The sequence below is a fragment of the Rissa tridactyla genome, chromosome 2 (assembly GCF_028500815.1).
Source record: "Rissa tridactyla isolate bRisTri1 chromosome 2, bRisTri1.patW.cur.20221130, whole genome shotgun sequence".
Taxonomy (NCBI): domain Eukaryota; kingdom Metazoa; phylum Chordata; class Aves; order Charadriiformes; family Laridae; genus Rissa; species Rissa tridactyla.
The window spans coordinates 120,376,225-120,391,934 of NC_071467.1; the positions used below are offsets into that span (position 1 = coordinate 120,376,225).

The 15,710-nt window shown below is 37.7% G+C and overlaps 1 protein-coding gene across 2 annotated transcripts in view; it reads left to right on the plus strand.

The window, feature by feature from the left end:
• Window positions 1-200: 200 nt before the first annotated feature.
• The window catches only part of NPHP3 (nephrocystin 3), a 28,502-nt gene continuing 12,992 nt past the window's right edge, over window positions 201-15,710 (plus strand). The window contains exons 1-16 of one of the 2 annotated variants that reach the window (XM_054191594.1): window positions 201-821; window positions 1,126-1,251; window positions 2,520-2,670; window positions 3,968-4,120; window positions 5,530-5,663; window positions 5,916-6,076; window positions 7,947-8,094; window positions 8,656-8,730; window positions 9,289-9,468; window positions 10,536-10,639; window positions 11,279-11,393; window positions 12,261-12,404; window positions 12,956-13,053; window positions 13,526-13,628; window positions 14,244-14,326; window positions 15,351-15,489. In XM_054191594.1, coding sequence (XP_054047569.1) covers window positions 468-821; window positions 1,126-1,251; window positions 2,520-2,670; window positions 3,968-4,120; window positions 5,530-5,663; window positions 5,916-6,076; window positions 7,947-8,094; window positions 8,656-8,730; window positions 9,289-9,468; window positions 10,536-10,639; window positions 11,279-11,393; window positions 12,261-12,404; window positions 12,956-13,053; window positions 13,526-13,628; window positions 14,244-14,326; window positions 15,351-15,489 — 2,268 coding nt within the window. In that variant the 5' untranslated portion in view covers window positions 201-467. The remainder of the gene's footprint in view (window positions 822-1,125; window positions 1,252-2,519; window positions 2,671-3,967; window positions 4,121-5,529; window positions 5,664-5,915; window positions 6,077-7,946; window positions 8,095-8,655; window positions 8,731-9,288; window positions 9,469-10,535; window positions 10,640-11,278; window positions 11,394-12,260; window positions 12,405-12,955; window positions 13,054-13,525; window positions 13,629-14,243; window positions 14,327-15,350; window positions 15,490-15,710) is intronic. The other variant, XM_054191595.1, reaches the window with a different exon arrangement.

The following is a 15,710-nucleotide window of genomic DNA, read 5'->3' on the forward strand; positions in this document are numbered from 1 at the left end:
AAATCAGAAAAACCCCAAAACAAAACAAAAAAACAACCACTTTTCCTCAGAGGAGCGGATACCCGCCCTTCGGCCGCTGCCAGCACCCTCCTGCTCACCATCACCGCCGCGGCTCCGCCTTTTCCCGACCGTCATGGAGCGGCCCGGGATGGAGCCGTCGCGGGACGGGGCGGGAATGGGAGAGGGAGGGGGAGGGAAGGAAGGCGGTGGCCCGCGGGGCGGCTTCCTCCCTCCCTTCCTCGTCCGGCCGCCGCAAGGAGCGGACCATGGCCCGCCGGCTCGAAAGGCCCTGCGGCTTGGACGGGCCGCGGCAGCGGTGAGGGGCGCTGGCCGGGGCGAGCAGCCGCCTCCGGGAACGCTCCGCCTCGGGTATGCCCCCGCTGTCAGGGCCTGCCGGAGGCAGCGGCTCCTCCGCTCGGTGTTAAAGGCTCACCCGGCAGCGGGCGCGGCTGCGGCGTCCCCCGGCCATGGGGACGGCGTCGTCCCTGGTGAGCCCGGCCGGCGGGGTCGGGGAGGTGATCGAGGACACGTACGGCGGCGGTGGCGGCGAGGCCTGTGAGATCCCGGTGGAGGTGAAGCCCAAGGCCCGGCTGCTGCGCGGCTCCCTGCGGCGCGTCGGGGCCTCGCGGCCCGGTGGCCTCATCGGGGCCAGCTTCAAGTCGACGGCCTCGGTGCAGGAGCTGGAGTGCATGGCCGAGTACGAGCGCCTGAAGAAGGAGTACGAGATCTTCCGCGTCAGCAAGAACAACGAGGTGGCCTCCATGGTGAAGAAGGAGGCCAAACTGGACAGGGAGAACAAGCGGCTGCGGGCCGAGCTGCAGGTAGTTCCCGCCACCCTCTCAGCCGAGGGGGATGCTAAGGGCTCGTCCCGCTTCCCAGGAAAGCTGTGACAGGAAGGTGACAGGGAGGTGGCACGTGCCCCAATGCCATCCTGGTGAGCTGTTTGGATGCGGTCAAGGTGTTCCTCTGGGGACAGGGACCGCCATGGTGCGCAGACGTCATTCCTAGAGCAAGGCGAGATCAAAGATGCTGGGATAATGTTGTAGTCAGACCTGAGAAGTAATCTAAACCCTTTTATCAGCGATTGCTTTCACTCAGAAAAAATGCTATATTAAATGTTTTCAGGCACTTCAGAAAACTTACCAGAAAATACTTAGAGAGAAAGAAAGTGCATTAGAAGCTAAATACCAAGCCATGGAGAGAGCTGCTACTTTTGAACATGATCGAGACAAGGTCAAAAGGCAATTCAAGGTATGGCTTGACTTTTCTTTTCCTGGGAAAATGGCCAAAAAGAAGATAGATATCACTGGGTCACATTCCCCCAGTGAACTCTTCTCCCATAGCTTTCATGAGGACCGCTCCTTAAAAAAAAAGTGGAGTATCGTAGCTGTGGCTGCCTATGTCCTTTAAGATAATGCTACCAGAACTTCTCTGTAAAGCTATGAGAAAAAAATAGAAAATAACTTGTTAAATATTAAAAGGAGAACATGCAGTCATGCATCTTAAACTAAATTCCTGCGTTATTTCAACACAGGAATATATTCATATTTGAGAGTCACAAGAAAACATGGGCTGCAAACTGACACATGCTGAAGGAATGTGTAAACACAGAGTTCCATTATTTCTGAATAAATTTTGTATATGGCATTGTAATGTTTAACACTTCTAGCTTACATTAAGAAAAGTGTGTATAGGTGCATCTCTATTGGCTGCTAAGTTATGATAGCCAGTTAAAAACAAAAGCCTTTGCACTTTCTGGAGGGATGACTTGAAAGGCCAAGCTGATGCTTCTGCTTTCCCTTGCTCTAGATGATGATATTTCTACCACCCAAAATGGGGCAATACATCCTGGTTTTGCACTTCTTGCAAGATTCTTGATATCTTTAATTGTAACAGGTGTTAATGGCTGGCAGATATATAAAAACAGGATTCATTTTGACCTTATTTAAGAAAATGAGACTTGAAGAAGATTTCATCTCTTTGAATTTAAATCTAGGTTCGTGGGTTTTTTTTTCCCATGTGATGGTAGTAGTTTACAAACAGGACAGCTGGAGATGCTTGATCGCTTTCTATCTTAGGAAATTTATATGTCCACAACAATAAAAAGTAAATACAAGATTATATGTAAAAAAATACATGGAAAAATAAAAGGGAACCTTTAAAAAAAAAATTAACAAGTAGTGATTTTAGAAGACAATAAACTTTAAAAGATGAAGAAAGTTAATTGCCATTTTTAGTGAACTTCCTATGCTAATTCAGACTTCTGACTTTCAGAACGGTATGCTAAGGTTTAAAATGGTAAAATTTTAAAAATAGATCATTTTAAACTATGTTTTCCTGCTCATTTATTGGTTCTTAGTGGCTTCTTGTTCACATTTTCATGCCTTTGCCTGATGAGTGAACGCTAGAAACTTATTTTTCCAATTGAAAGCAGATAACATGAATTCAGGAACTGATATTGAATTTTAAAAGATTTATGGTTTGTATTTCTTTTTTTTTTTTTTCTTTCCTGCTCATAGATTTTTAGAGAAACTAAAGAAAATGAGATTCAGGACTTACTGAGGGCCAAACGAGAGCTAGAAGCAAAACTTCAGAGACTCCAGGCCCAAGGAATCCAAGTGTTTGATCCCGAAGAGTCTGATTCTGACGATAATTGTACAGATGTTACAGGTGAGAATTTAATCCCCAGCATTTTGTGTTGGAACTTGACTGAAGTCTCTGAATAGAAAAGCACAAGACAAATATTTATGTACTTTTGAAAAAAAGTTTTATTAATCCAGGTGAAAAGCAACTTAAAGTAGTTTAAAGGGTAAAAGCAGCTGACTCTACAAACTTGGTTTAGATTGTGGGAACCCCACATTTCTGGTTTTACAAATGAACAGATGAAGAAAATAGAGCACTGTCTAGACACGGTGACTTGAACATTTTTTTTAAATTGTTCCATGAACAATTCTAAGTTGTCTAGGCTTTTCTGAGTTTTCTGAATCTAGATCTGAGAGGTCATGTTCCAAAGGATCCAAAAAGCACACCTGAACTAGAGGGAATCTTAGATAGACTTACTGTCTGTGGATGAAGTATGCCAGTCCCAGCTGCTGTGGTTTTCAGAATAGCAAGGTTAGACATTTAACAAAGATAAACTGACCAAAAGGGTCATTTTATGGAAGAATTTTTTGAAAGGGAAGCCCTAGCAAACTTAATTACATAAAAGGCAAAACCTTGTATATACTGTAAGAGGCATTTGATAACATGGGAAGGATTCAGGTAGGTGTGTGATCAGTCCACTGTCTTTCTAAGTGATTCAAAGTAGAGCAATAATTGTAGCAGACAGTTAGAACTTGAACACTCTTAAGGATGGCCACCATTACTTCTTGCATCGTGAAGGGTTACTGAGGAAAAACCATGTGAAAGTGCTGTTGCTTAACCTTTGTTTTGCTTATTGAGATATATCAACAGTCACATCGTGGCAGGAGTATAAATATACAGTCTTTAAAAGTAGAAATGTTTCAAAATGCAGTGGTCAGCTTTTTTGCATAGAAATTACGCATTTGATGAACTTCAGTGGTACAGATAGTCTCAGATATTTCAATCCTGCCTACAGCCCCTTTATACCTTTTCAGTGCTGGAACATTTCTGAACAAAAGCTGACAATTTTGTGGTGTGCGTAAAATGACTGCAGCAATACTGTGTTTTCCTGGTTTGTAGTGCGAGTCAGCATTTGAACCCAACTAATGTGAGAAATCTATATAAAAACAAATATTAGCAAATAACCTCATCCTTTAGCAGCATGGCTTCTCATTAACTTCAGACAAGCGCCCGTTTAGAACTATAGCACACAAAGGTGTGAGCAAATCTGCTATAGGAGAAAAAATTGTGATCAGTGGCACGTGGCAGTAGGTTTCAGCTGGAGTGTTTAAAACTGCCTTGTTTAATGAAAATTAAGAGTTGTTTTCTTTCTCCCCAATATTAGCTACTGGGGCACAATCTGAATACTGGAATGGAGGAGCTTTGGGAAGTGAGCCATCCATGGGTAGTATGATGCAACTTCAGCAGTCTTTCAGAGGGCCTGAATTTGCTCATAGCTCCATAGATGTTGAGGGACCATTTGCAAATATAAACAGGGGTAAGTAATGGTGGTTTGTTTTGCTGGGATTATAAGTGTCTGTCTTTTTTTTTTTTTAATCCATTCTTAAGTAATAGTGTCCTTTCTTAGCTCCTTTTCCTTCCATTCTTGGGTAATTTGACTGAAGGGTTATTTTGAATTCTTATTTGTAAAAGTAAAAGGAACTGTAGCTGTACATGCTAAGTTATGTTTAATATATTTGGTGACTACAGTATGCTGTTTACTAAAATCACTGCAGCACAGTGAATAGTGCTTTGTTGTGAGCAAACCAAATACCATTTTTTGCTTATGTTGGCTGAGGAAGATAGTGATCTTTCTTTCAGTATCTGCTGGCGTTCTTCTTTCCATTTTTATTTTAATTCTCTACTTACTGAGTATGAATGTTACATTTATATTAGAATAAACTATATCCCTGTTTTTTCATTGGATTTGCATAGGTTTTGAGTCTCTTTAGGGGGCCATTAATGGAAATCTGATTGCAAGACCAGAACGTATGCATTGTTACATGAATCAGTGTTAGATATTTTGTTATCAGTAATTGTTGCTTTTGAACTTTGTTACCCAAATGGCCTTTTGTAAACTGTCTTCTGGTGCTCTGGTTTCCCTCACTGTTGCCTGGCCCTGGAACCCCTTCTGCATAAAGCTGACTTTGCTGGCAGTTTCTCCCTCTTGTCTTCAATCCTTCAGGCTCTAATTCAGAAGTCTGTGCCGGTAAAGTGGAAGGGGAGGGTCTTTTCTGTGGTGGCTCCAGCTTCACACACTAAGCCTTTCATCATGCCATGTGGTACTGAAAGGTGAACCTAGCTTGAAAAATGAATTGAAAAAAATGACCAGCCACAAAATGAAGAACTTAAGAAAGTTCTAAAATTCATTGATTCTATAGGGAATTGATATACAATACTGTACTATAGAGAGCACTGAACTTTGAAGAGGAAGTTCCCATAATGTTTCACTGTTATTTATTCACGTGGTCTAACTGAAATACACGTAGATCTGGAGGAAAAAAATATGTTTGATAATGAGTGATTTTACTATTCCTGCATATTTTTACTTATTTTACAACTATCATCAGCTTGATTTTTGTGGATACGTTTCATCAATCTTATTTAAAGGAAATATCATTGTAATGATAATATCAACATATTTAACGGTTATATGAACTGTTGTTAAATATGTTGATAAATATTTGGCTGTTGTTTTGCCACATTATCAAATTATGTGACGTTATCAGATGATATGGGTACTCTAAATTGAAATTTTTAAACTCAAAATAGTTGAGTAAAAATGTTACTACTGTTTTAAATAATGTAGTATTCATAATGTTAAGAGGCGATGACTTATCTGTTATGCAGTGTAACCAGATGTGAACATCTCTAGACTTCATTTTGTTTTTTTTTTTTCATTGGCAGATGATTGGGATGCTGCTGTCGCCAGTTTATTACAGGTTACTCCTCTGTTTTCCCACTCTCTGTGGAGTAACACAGTAAGATGTTTTATTATTAGTACTGATGAGACTCAGCCAGAAGTGAACATCTTCATTAGAGTGAGTACCTCACAAACTTAAGTGAATTTATATGCTATTTTGTTTCCACTGTGATACTTATTCAGAAATTTGTCTAATATTTCTTGAAAGCTTATAGTAGATGTAGCCTGATCTCAGTGAAGTAAGTGAAGTACTGTCAAGGACTATAGGGGAAGAAACTGCATAGGGAAAAGAAACTAGCAGGTCCTTAGTGCTATGCAGATTGCTATGCAGATCTAGTAATAAAGCACCATTATTCAAATTTGCTTTCAGAACTACTCACCAAAACTTCATAGAATGTGTGAAACAATGGGGTACTTCTTTCAAGTTGTTCATTTTTCATCAGAAAATGAAAGGCCTCTTAAGGATGTAAGAAAATGGGAAATTGAAAAAAGTTCATTAGTCATTTTGCTCCTGCATTTAACTTTGCCAAGGTAAGTATTTTCCAGACTGCTAATTTATGCAGCGTGCATAGCTTATTAAAAAACATGTGATGCTTTGCTCAGTACATTTCCTAAGCTAGTATCTTCACAGTGATACTCCTTCAAACTTTAGGTTTGCTAGTGCAGACAGTTAAAAGAATACATCATCTTTGTATCATTTCCTTTTTATTGTAGCTACAGATTCCCTTAAAATACAACATGAAAGATGTCTTCATAATACAGAAATGTTTTGCTTTCCAAGTGCAGCTGTGTGTCATGTATTGCTGGAGTCTTAGGAATTCAGGATGGTTGGTGTGATTGTACTCATTGTTTTTCATTTGATTATCTAGACTTACATCCATCTGTAGTATTTTGATTTTAGTCTGTCACATATTATTTTCTGTCTTTGGCTATTTCTGGACTGACTTCATGGCTCTCCTGTGCGGTACCTTGTGCTAGCTTTCTACAGCTTAATTTACTGAAGTCATGATGTTTTATGACAAATAGTAATGCAGTGTGTTCTGTTTGTTCAGTGATTAATTTCCTAACATTCTAAAAGAAGAAACATAACTTATTACATGAAAAACACCAAACTAGGGATATTTTTAGGATTGTGTTAGGACCGTTTCTGTTACGCATTTGGGAATTTTGGGCAGAGTTTGGTTTTGATGTTTGGATGAGGGAGGAATGTCATTTTGCTGAAGAAGAGAGAAAAAGGGGTTAGAAAAGACGATATTAAGGATCACAGAGCGGTCATTCCAAAACACCTGTATGAATGCAAGAATCTGAAAATACTGGTATGCATTAAATTTCATATTAGGGGTAGATTTTGAACTCTAGGGATTTCAGATACTGTTGTATTATTAGAGCTCTTGTATTAACCAGACCTCTTGTTTCTGTAAATAAAACATCTGTCTGCAGAGAATTAAAGGCTGGTTTAAGACGCTAGTAGCTAAGATTTACAACAGTGAAGTGCTTCAGGGAACAGCCAGGTACAACAGAAGATGTTGAATTGTTTTCTTAGAGGAATTGAACTAGAGCTGCCATATATTTACACTGTTAGGAAGATAATGTCAGCTGCTGAGGGTATATTGACAATCCAAGGGGATACTGTTGCCAAATAACCCAATTTTGTGTATGTGGGTCACAAGAAGAATGAAATACACAAGAAAAAAAAAACACAAAGGAGTATTCCTGCCAAAAGTATTAACTTAGAGAGTTTCTCTTAGAAAAACTATGATGAAAATTATAGTGCTCATATAAAGATATTTGAGAGATCCTGTCTGCTATTGTCAGCATCCCCAAGTTGTATTGTTCCTTCTGTGAAGCAGCAATAGATTGCTGGGAATGATATCCATGGATATCATTCACATATATAAATACAAACTGCTTTTGCGTTTGGAGGTGCGTAATTCTCCTTTTCAACTCTTTTTATAAAAGACTGCCCTACATCTGACAAATACTAAAGGACTTTTCCTGAAAAGGTATAGAACAGAGCCTTCAAATAAATGCTGGCAGAGCATGTATATGATGCTTCTTCATTATGTGTGAATCCATTTTCTTTCCGTGCAAGGCAATTACCTTTCGCTCTGCATATTGGTACGTCAGGAAGGTCAACTTTTAATTTACAAAGCAATAATCATAAAAATTAATAAATCGGTTTAATGTTTTTGGTACAAGTAGCATAAATTTCTCTGTTAGCTGTTCTTTGCTTCAGGGTTTATCTTAAGTTCTCTGCTGAAATATTTGCTTGCCCTTTGTTGTAAATAGATATGACTTTTGAATTAGATTTTGCAGTGAAACCCATCTTCGGAGCTTGTGTTGATTGAAGTGTTTACTACAGCAGTGTAATATAGCACAAGAATGCTGATTTCCAATCTAGTTGTTTGTTGGAGGACTGTGAAGAAGCCTTCTTGAGAAATCCAGAAGAAAAACCTCGGCTAATTTACCACAGAAAGGAGGATGGCAGAGTCAGTTCAGTCTCAGTGCAACAGTTAATTGAGCAAATTTCTTACGTGAACAAAGCAAAGGTATGGCATTTTAAAGATGTGAATTTTAAAAGGCTTATCCTGCTATAAACAACATTGAGTGGTAGTAGTTCCAGATTTTAGGAGAAATTGCATTACGCTCATTGCTCTGGATGCTCGTTATATGAGCAGATCGAAACTGAAATGTATGAATGTTATGAAATTTTCATTAGCAGGGGAGAAAAAAAGCTCCTGCATTTTCACTGAAAAAAAATCCCTGTGCTATAAGGATAAAATTTCTCACCTGTGTTTAGCCATTTAAACAGCAAAGTTATTTATCTAAGGTCCCTCTGTAGCCACTGAAAAGAAAGAAGTATACCTTCAGAGAGATTCTTGCCCTCTGAAAATAGATCAGTTGGCATTTATTTCCCTCTATAGAGAGAACTGTTGAGAACAGCTGAAACTAGATGCCCAGCTTTTAAAAGCTTAGGCAAAATGAATCCTACCTAAGGAATGCAGCAAAATGGAATTTAAATGTGTTCCAGAATGTTTTTGTTGGAAGTCCTAAATACTGTTCCCAGTTGGGTTCAGAGTTGCATCATGCTTTGCTGTTTACTTTTTCAGATGATTGATCATTTTGGAGGTGTGGAGGAAGGAGCATATGAAATCTATAATTGTGTCGAAAAGATAATTAAACAGGTAGAGTGCATGATGCATTTCAGCTTTTTCTGTTCCTACTCTGATTTATGATCTTAAATGATGTCAGTGTGATTACCATATGCTACTTAGATATAATTCAAAGGATCTTTCTGTGTTTTATCATTAATATCGGGCAGGCAAAGAAATCTGCAAGTGGAAAATAAAACCCCAAACTGAGCAGTGCTTTTATGGACAGATGCAGAAATAACAGGGGGAGGGGATCTATTAGTGGCCTAAATTATTTTCTAATTTATTTTTATCCATATCATAGGATAAGGAAAGATTGCATAGTCCGTTCTCTCTTTATCCTTCTTTGTGGTGGGTTGCTTCCATTATGAGAAGATTAAAACCAATGTCTTGAAATCTGTGCATTCAGAGTTAACTTGGTTTCATCTAATTCCTCATTTACTTATGTTCTTGGCTAGCCTAAAAAGAAATGCATATTAGTGTTAGTAGAGCTGCACTGGTATACAGTGGAATTGAGAATAACACTAAATGTGCTTGCACTGTTAAGAATTATAGTAGCAGTTTTTTCCATGTAGTTTTCTTTTTACTTAGGATATATTGGGGTGCGAAACAACAGAACTAGAAGGCAAGGATTTGGGCACTAAGGAAGAGTCCACTGCTCCTGAAGAAGTTGTTTTTGGCGATGTGTTGTGGGATGCACATGATGAACAAGAACAGATGGAAGCTTTTCAGCAGGCCTCTAATTCAACATGTGAGCTGGGATTTGAGAAAGTAAGTACATTGGAAATGTATATGGGTGTATACGGATGAAGAGAAAGCCATCACTCATTTCCGTCTCTTGTCAGTCAAGATGTACTTCTACAGAAGCAGCTTTGTCTGAAAGCATTCTTGAGGCTATTACTCCTTAGGCTAGAAGAAGCCATGCGTCTTGTATAGATGGCATATTTATTTTCTGGGAGAGATGCCGGTTTGTGTGGTGGTGGTGGTGTGTGTTGTTATCTGTTTGATGAAGAAGCAGTTGTTCCTGCACTGGAGAAAAGCATGATAACAGTGTCCCAGAAGTAGGGTGTCCTCCTAGGCTTTGGTTGTCAATAGGAAAGGCTCTGAATTATTTTTTTTTTTGTCTTTGAGGAAATCTGAGCTCTGTCTTGACACCTGGGGTTAGGTCTTTCAGACATGACTAATGAAAAGATTCTATATCTCCTCATGCAGCCATACATATGTGAGGAGAACATAAATTAAACATAGTTCTATGTGTATCTTAATGCACCTCCACTTCTTTTTTGCAGACAAAATATTTCTCCCAAGTGGATGAAGGGTGGTGTTTGGTTTTGTTTTTGTCATCCAGAACTCTGCTAACAACATTCTTGGGCATTCATATGGTGAAAGATAGCTTTTCTTTTGCATTCTTAGTGCCTCAAAATATCATTCATGGCAGATGCCAACACTGACAGCTTTGTCCTGGCAACCATATCCAATGCAGTGAAGTAGTTGGGGGAAAGAGCGGGGCGAGGAAGCCTGAACAAACATAGTACCCAATTGCTTTACTGTAGTAACACTAATTCAGTTTATTAGCACTGGAAGTTCAATTTTAAATAGAATTTTGGAAAAAAATGTTTATTTATTTTACACTTTCTTTAAAAGAGATAATAAAGTCTGTGGTTTAAGTGTTTCATTATAAAATTTATTTCCATTTGTATTATATTGCATTTCAGTAGTTATTCCCTTACCTTAATAAATCTGGACATGCATTTTATATCTAGATGGTTTACAATACCAAGCACTATATTTCTCTCTTAAACAATGGAATATTTTTAATGATTGTTTCTTTTTTATAGTATTTTGAACGTCTAAATGATCTAGTAGCAGCACCAGCACCAATTCCCCCTCTGCTTGTATCAGGAGGACCAGGCTCTGGGAAATCTCTACTACTGTCAAAATGGTAATTTATATAACTTTTTTTTTTTGGTACAAATATAATTTAAGAAAAAAATTGCCATTACATTTCAAACATTGTATCAGTTTAATTAGAGGTAAAATGGGAGCATTTACAAAGCACTGAAGTTATTGAAGCATCCTGGAAAGATTTGTAGTAATTGAGTAGCTAATTCTATCTGGGCTGCCTTTATAATCTCCCTGACTCCAATTGCAACGCCTTACAGATCTGTCTTTGCACAGCGTCAATAAGCGGTTTCAGTAGCTCAATGCTCTTGCCCTTCTCTGATACACAAGAGGGGTCCTTTGGACTCTTTTCAACTGAAGTAAAGGAAAGATCAGACCTAATAATTTATCATAGAAATGCATTTTATGGTCACTTGTAGGCTGGGACAAAACTTGTTGACATTAAAATAAGGTGATAGTGTCGCTACTTCTTAAAAGCTTAGTGACGTGTGATTATCCAGTGTCAGGAAGGGCACAGTTACTGGCTATCAGTATTGGGCAGAGCAAAAATGGAATCTGGCATAAAAAGTTCAGTTATAGCTCAGGAAATGCGTATACTATTTTCCTATTTTGTGAGATAAATGTGGAAGATCTTATAGTCTGTTAAGTGCTTTTTTTTATTTTTAACTTCTCTCATTAGGATTCAATTGCAACAGAAGCATTCACCAAACACACTAATTCTTTATCACTTTGTTGGGAGGCCCATGTCTACTAGTTCAGAATCTGCACTGATAATTAAACGCCTTACTTTAAAGGTATACTGTATTATTACATACCCTGCATTGCATGATTCTTTGGAAAGTGCCTGTGTGTGTCAAAAGATAAAACATTTCTGCAGGTTTTTTTACATCGGTTAAGAGTAATACAAATGTATGGCATTATGGAATGGAGGGACTCTGATCCTATAACTTAAATGCAGATCAATTAAATAGCATCTCTGGGATATTCATAATAGATTGGCATTAGCAGTTATACTTCCAGTGACCTATATTGATGGCTTATAAAACCATACAAGCTTCTTCCAAAATTTCCTGCCATCTGGCCAATGAGAGAGGCAGGTGGTAACGTCTTCTGTCGATGTGCTCAGAAACCTGAGGCTGTATTCGCCAGTTGGCAGCATATTGTTCCTTGACTAGTCTCTCTCCTATGTTAATTTATTTTTTTAATTGCGTGTTAGATACGTGGGGAATAAGTGCAGAGTTTTATTGTACCAAGCTCTGAGCTTTCTTTTTCCTTCACAAGGTGGCATTAAGGACCTCACAGGACTAAAACCTTTAGAAAAATGAAATCAATTGTGCTGTCCTTGCAAATTTCTCATGTGTTTTAGAAGTCTGCCTATTTAACCTGTGTAACTTTTAAGTCCTTTAAGTCTCTGAATTCTTTGTACATTGTGTAAACTCAGGTTATCTCTCTAGAATTTACACAATGAGTTCAGTAAATATTCTTTGTTCTGCGTATGCCAGCTTTCTGCATATACTAGAAGGAAAGTATCCTGCATGAAAAATTGCCCCAAAATCAAGCTTTGGATTTTTTTTTTCCCCTCTTACGTCTATAGGACATCCTTCAACTATCCTAGTTGATTTTTAAGTTAGAATTTGTTACGTATGTTTGTAATTCTGCAGCTTATGCAACACTCATGGTTAGTGTCACCTCTGACCTTGGATCCAGCTAAACTTCTGGAAGAATTTCCCCGCTGGTTGGAAAAGCTTTCTGCACGTCATCAAGGCAGCATTATTATAATTATTGATTCTATTGACCAAATACAGGTATGTTTTCAAAATATTTGCCATTTGTCAGTCTAAAGGAAACCTTGACTATTGTCATAGGCTGAGCTATATCTATGTAACAGAAATATTAAACTTGCTTTGCTCTAGAGAGCACACACAGACACTAATTTTGCAAAAAGTGCAGATGAGGTAAAATAGTCTTTCATTTTTATAGATAAAATTTGTGTTGGGTTGTTTTGTTTGGGGTTTTTTTACTAAATTTATTTTAATGCCTTAATTTTTGACCAAACTAGTTACTTTATTTATCCAAAGGCTCAAGGCTGAGAGATGACTTGCTGGGCGTGTGAATAGCCTAGTCTTTGATGTGAATATTTCAACAATAGTATTCTGTTCACTTTGTTTAATGTACAGTAATGCTGATACATATCAATGGATCGTTTAATACTGTGTCAAGAACCAGATCATGGACAGATTAAGGACACTGGCGAATTTAAGACTCTTTTCACTGAACCGTGTAGTTAATGAAACGTATCAGCTTCTGGCATTGTTTTGAACAACCTTTGTATAAGTAACCAGAATTTGTTTTTAAGCAAGCTGAGAAGCATATGAAGTGGCTGATAGATCCACTGCCAGTGAATGTGAGAGTGATTGTATCAGTGAATGTAGAAACGTGTCCACAGGCTTGGAGGTATGTTGCATTTCTGAGATGTTTCAAAGTAGCCTGGGTTATAATTATTGTTTTAAATTACAGTTACTCGTTGAAGAGCAAACCACCAAATTTGTCAAGACCTGGAGATTTAATAGAAGAAGGTTTTGCAACTATTGAGGACAGCAAAAGCTTCTCTGTAACTGCAATGAGGACAGGTTTTAGCTGTTGGGAAACCAGCTTTTTGTTTTACTCTTTTGGATCTATCCATATGACTATATAAAGGATACTAAATGCATTCAGGTGCACATCAAGAGCCACAATACCATGATGTAGATCCAGGATAAGGCTAAAAGTAGAAATTTGACTTGGGATGACTAGAATTTTAGTAATGGGGAATAGCTTCAATTACTGCTTTGATATAAATCTTTTAAAAGCTCTTGAAGTTTGATGTCTTTTTTTCCTTTTGTGTGCTATTTAATAAGGTCTGAATATGATTTCTCTCTTACCAAAGGTTGTGGCCCACTCTTCATCTTGATCCACTGAATTCTAAAGATGTTAAATCTCTCATTAGTGCAGAATGTAACTCTGCAAATGTTAAACTGACTAAAGAGCAGGTATGTCTGTTGTAGTTCTTCTAAAGTACCTTACTCTGGTATAACTTTTAATGAAAACATGGAAAGATGAAATAAGTGCAGCTGCCAAAAGAAAGTATTTTATTTAGCTAACTAAATACTATTGGTCAAGATAGCATGCAGTTTGAGTATTTTTACACCATGGCTCATAGCACTGAAACACAGATGGAGCAGCATAAGTTATTAACGTAAAACGAGTGCAGTTGCACATATTGCTGTAAACATGCTCTTTTATTTTAGAACAATAGAAGGTTTAGTATTGCATAATACTGTAACAAGGATTGGCAGAGTGGGGAAAAAAATATTTTACTTCTTTGCCTTGGAGACTGATTCTGTAAGGTAATCCTCATCTTGAGAGATGTAATGCTTAGATCCTAACTCTTTTAATCGTAAATTCAAAAGGAAACTGCCACTCATATGCTCCTGTAGCTAGAAAAACATGCAGTATTTTGTGCACTAGTTATCATGTCATAGTTTTCAGGTGTTAGAGATAAAGCATATCTAGAACTTTTATTTTCTTGTCAAACAGTGAACATTTTATTGGTATGGTATGATTAATTTCATCTTGGCTCACAGATTTTGTTTAAAATGTTGTAGGAGAAGAAGCTTGAGAGACATTGTCGTTCTGCCACAACTTGCAATGCTTTGTATGTCACTCTCTTGGGAAAAACCATTGCTTGGTAAGTTGAGATGATCTTGAAATTATTATGCTCATCACTAGATTAGAAGACTTCAAGTAGGTTTGTTAGCATTTTGAAATACATTCGTTTAACATAGAATGAATCTTGTTAAGAAAAAGCAGCAGAGCAGTATACAAAGTTTTCCCCCTTCACCGACTGTGAGTGCAATGGGAAGAAAAATCAGAGAGTATACAATCGCCATTTTGCTACTAAGTGAATCCAAATAGTTTTATCTGTCTGTTTTCAGTTCTTCTGTTTTTATTTTATTTTTCTGTTGTTCGGCTTTCTGGGTATATCGGTTGCTTCAATGTTTTTTAAAAGTATTTGGAGAATGTTGGTGTTATTTTGTTACACAGTTTAATTCAAGTCTGTTGTATTTACTGATGTACCAGACACTTTGCCTCATAGATTTTTAAGGCTAAAAGGAAGTTCAGCAACTGTTTAGTTCAACATCTTGCATACGGTACTTTCCCTGTAATTCCTGATGTGGAGAAAATTAATCTTCCTTCTTGTGCAAGAGAATACTTAATAAGTGCATTGATTTATTATTAACCTAGACTTCATCTTGTTGAGAAACATGCATTTTTAGTTTAGAGACTCCCAGAAAATGATACACTGATAATTTAATCCGGGTGACTGATTTTCATTATTTTTTCGTTCTGTCTTATGTCCTAGAATGCTTATTTACTCCTGAAAGCATGCTTTATAAATGCACTAAATGAAAGAGCAGCATGTAGTTTTATCTTTATCCAACCTGATGTTCTTATTCTGTACTCCTGCTGGAGGAAAGAACAATGCAATGTACTTTTTTTTTTTTTTTAATAAAAATGTAGCAATTATTTAGAAAAATCGAACAGTATGACAGAAGGTGGCTTTAGGAATTGACCTCTTCTGTGTTTAATCTCACTAGGTGCTGTGCACCCTTTAAACCCAGTAGGAATTCAGAGCTCTTCAGTAGTTTCAATTCATCTTGCTCAGCCAAATTTAATCTGCTAAACCATGCCATTTTTGTCCTTCTGCTCAGTGTTGGAAATACAGGAAATATTGATGAAACCCTTCAACGGTGTTTCCAGTGTCAAGACACAGTGTCACTGTACAGGCTTGTTCTGAGATCAATTCAAGAATCATTGCAGAGTGATAAAGAGAAAAGTCTTTTGAGAGAGGTAAGCTGAGAATGAGTCGCTATTTCTACAGGTAATGTATATTCTTTTGTGTAAAGAGTTTTTCTGAAGTTAAAAGTAAATATAAATTTATGTTGGTTCATATGTATGATTCGGAGATTATTGTATTATTAGTATAGAAGGGACAATTTTATTAATCTAATTATATCTGTTGTGTAACTAGAATATATGACTGCTTTGTGTTAAATTTCAATTATGTCATT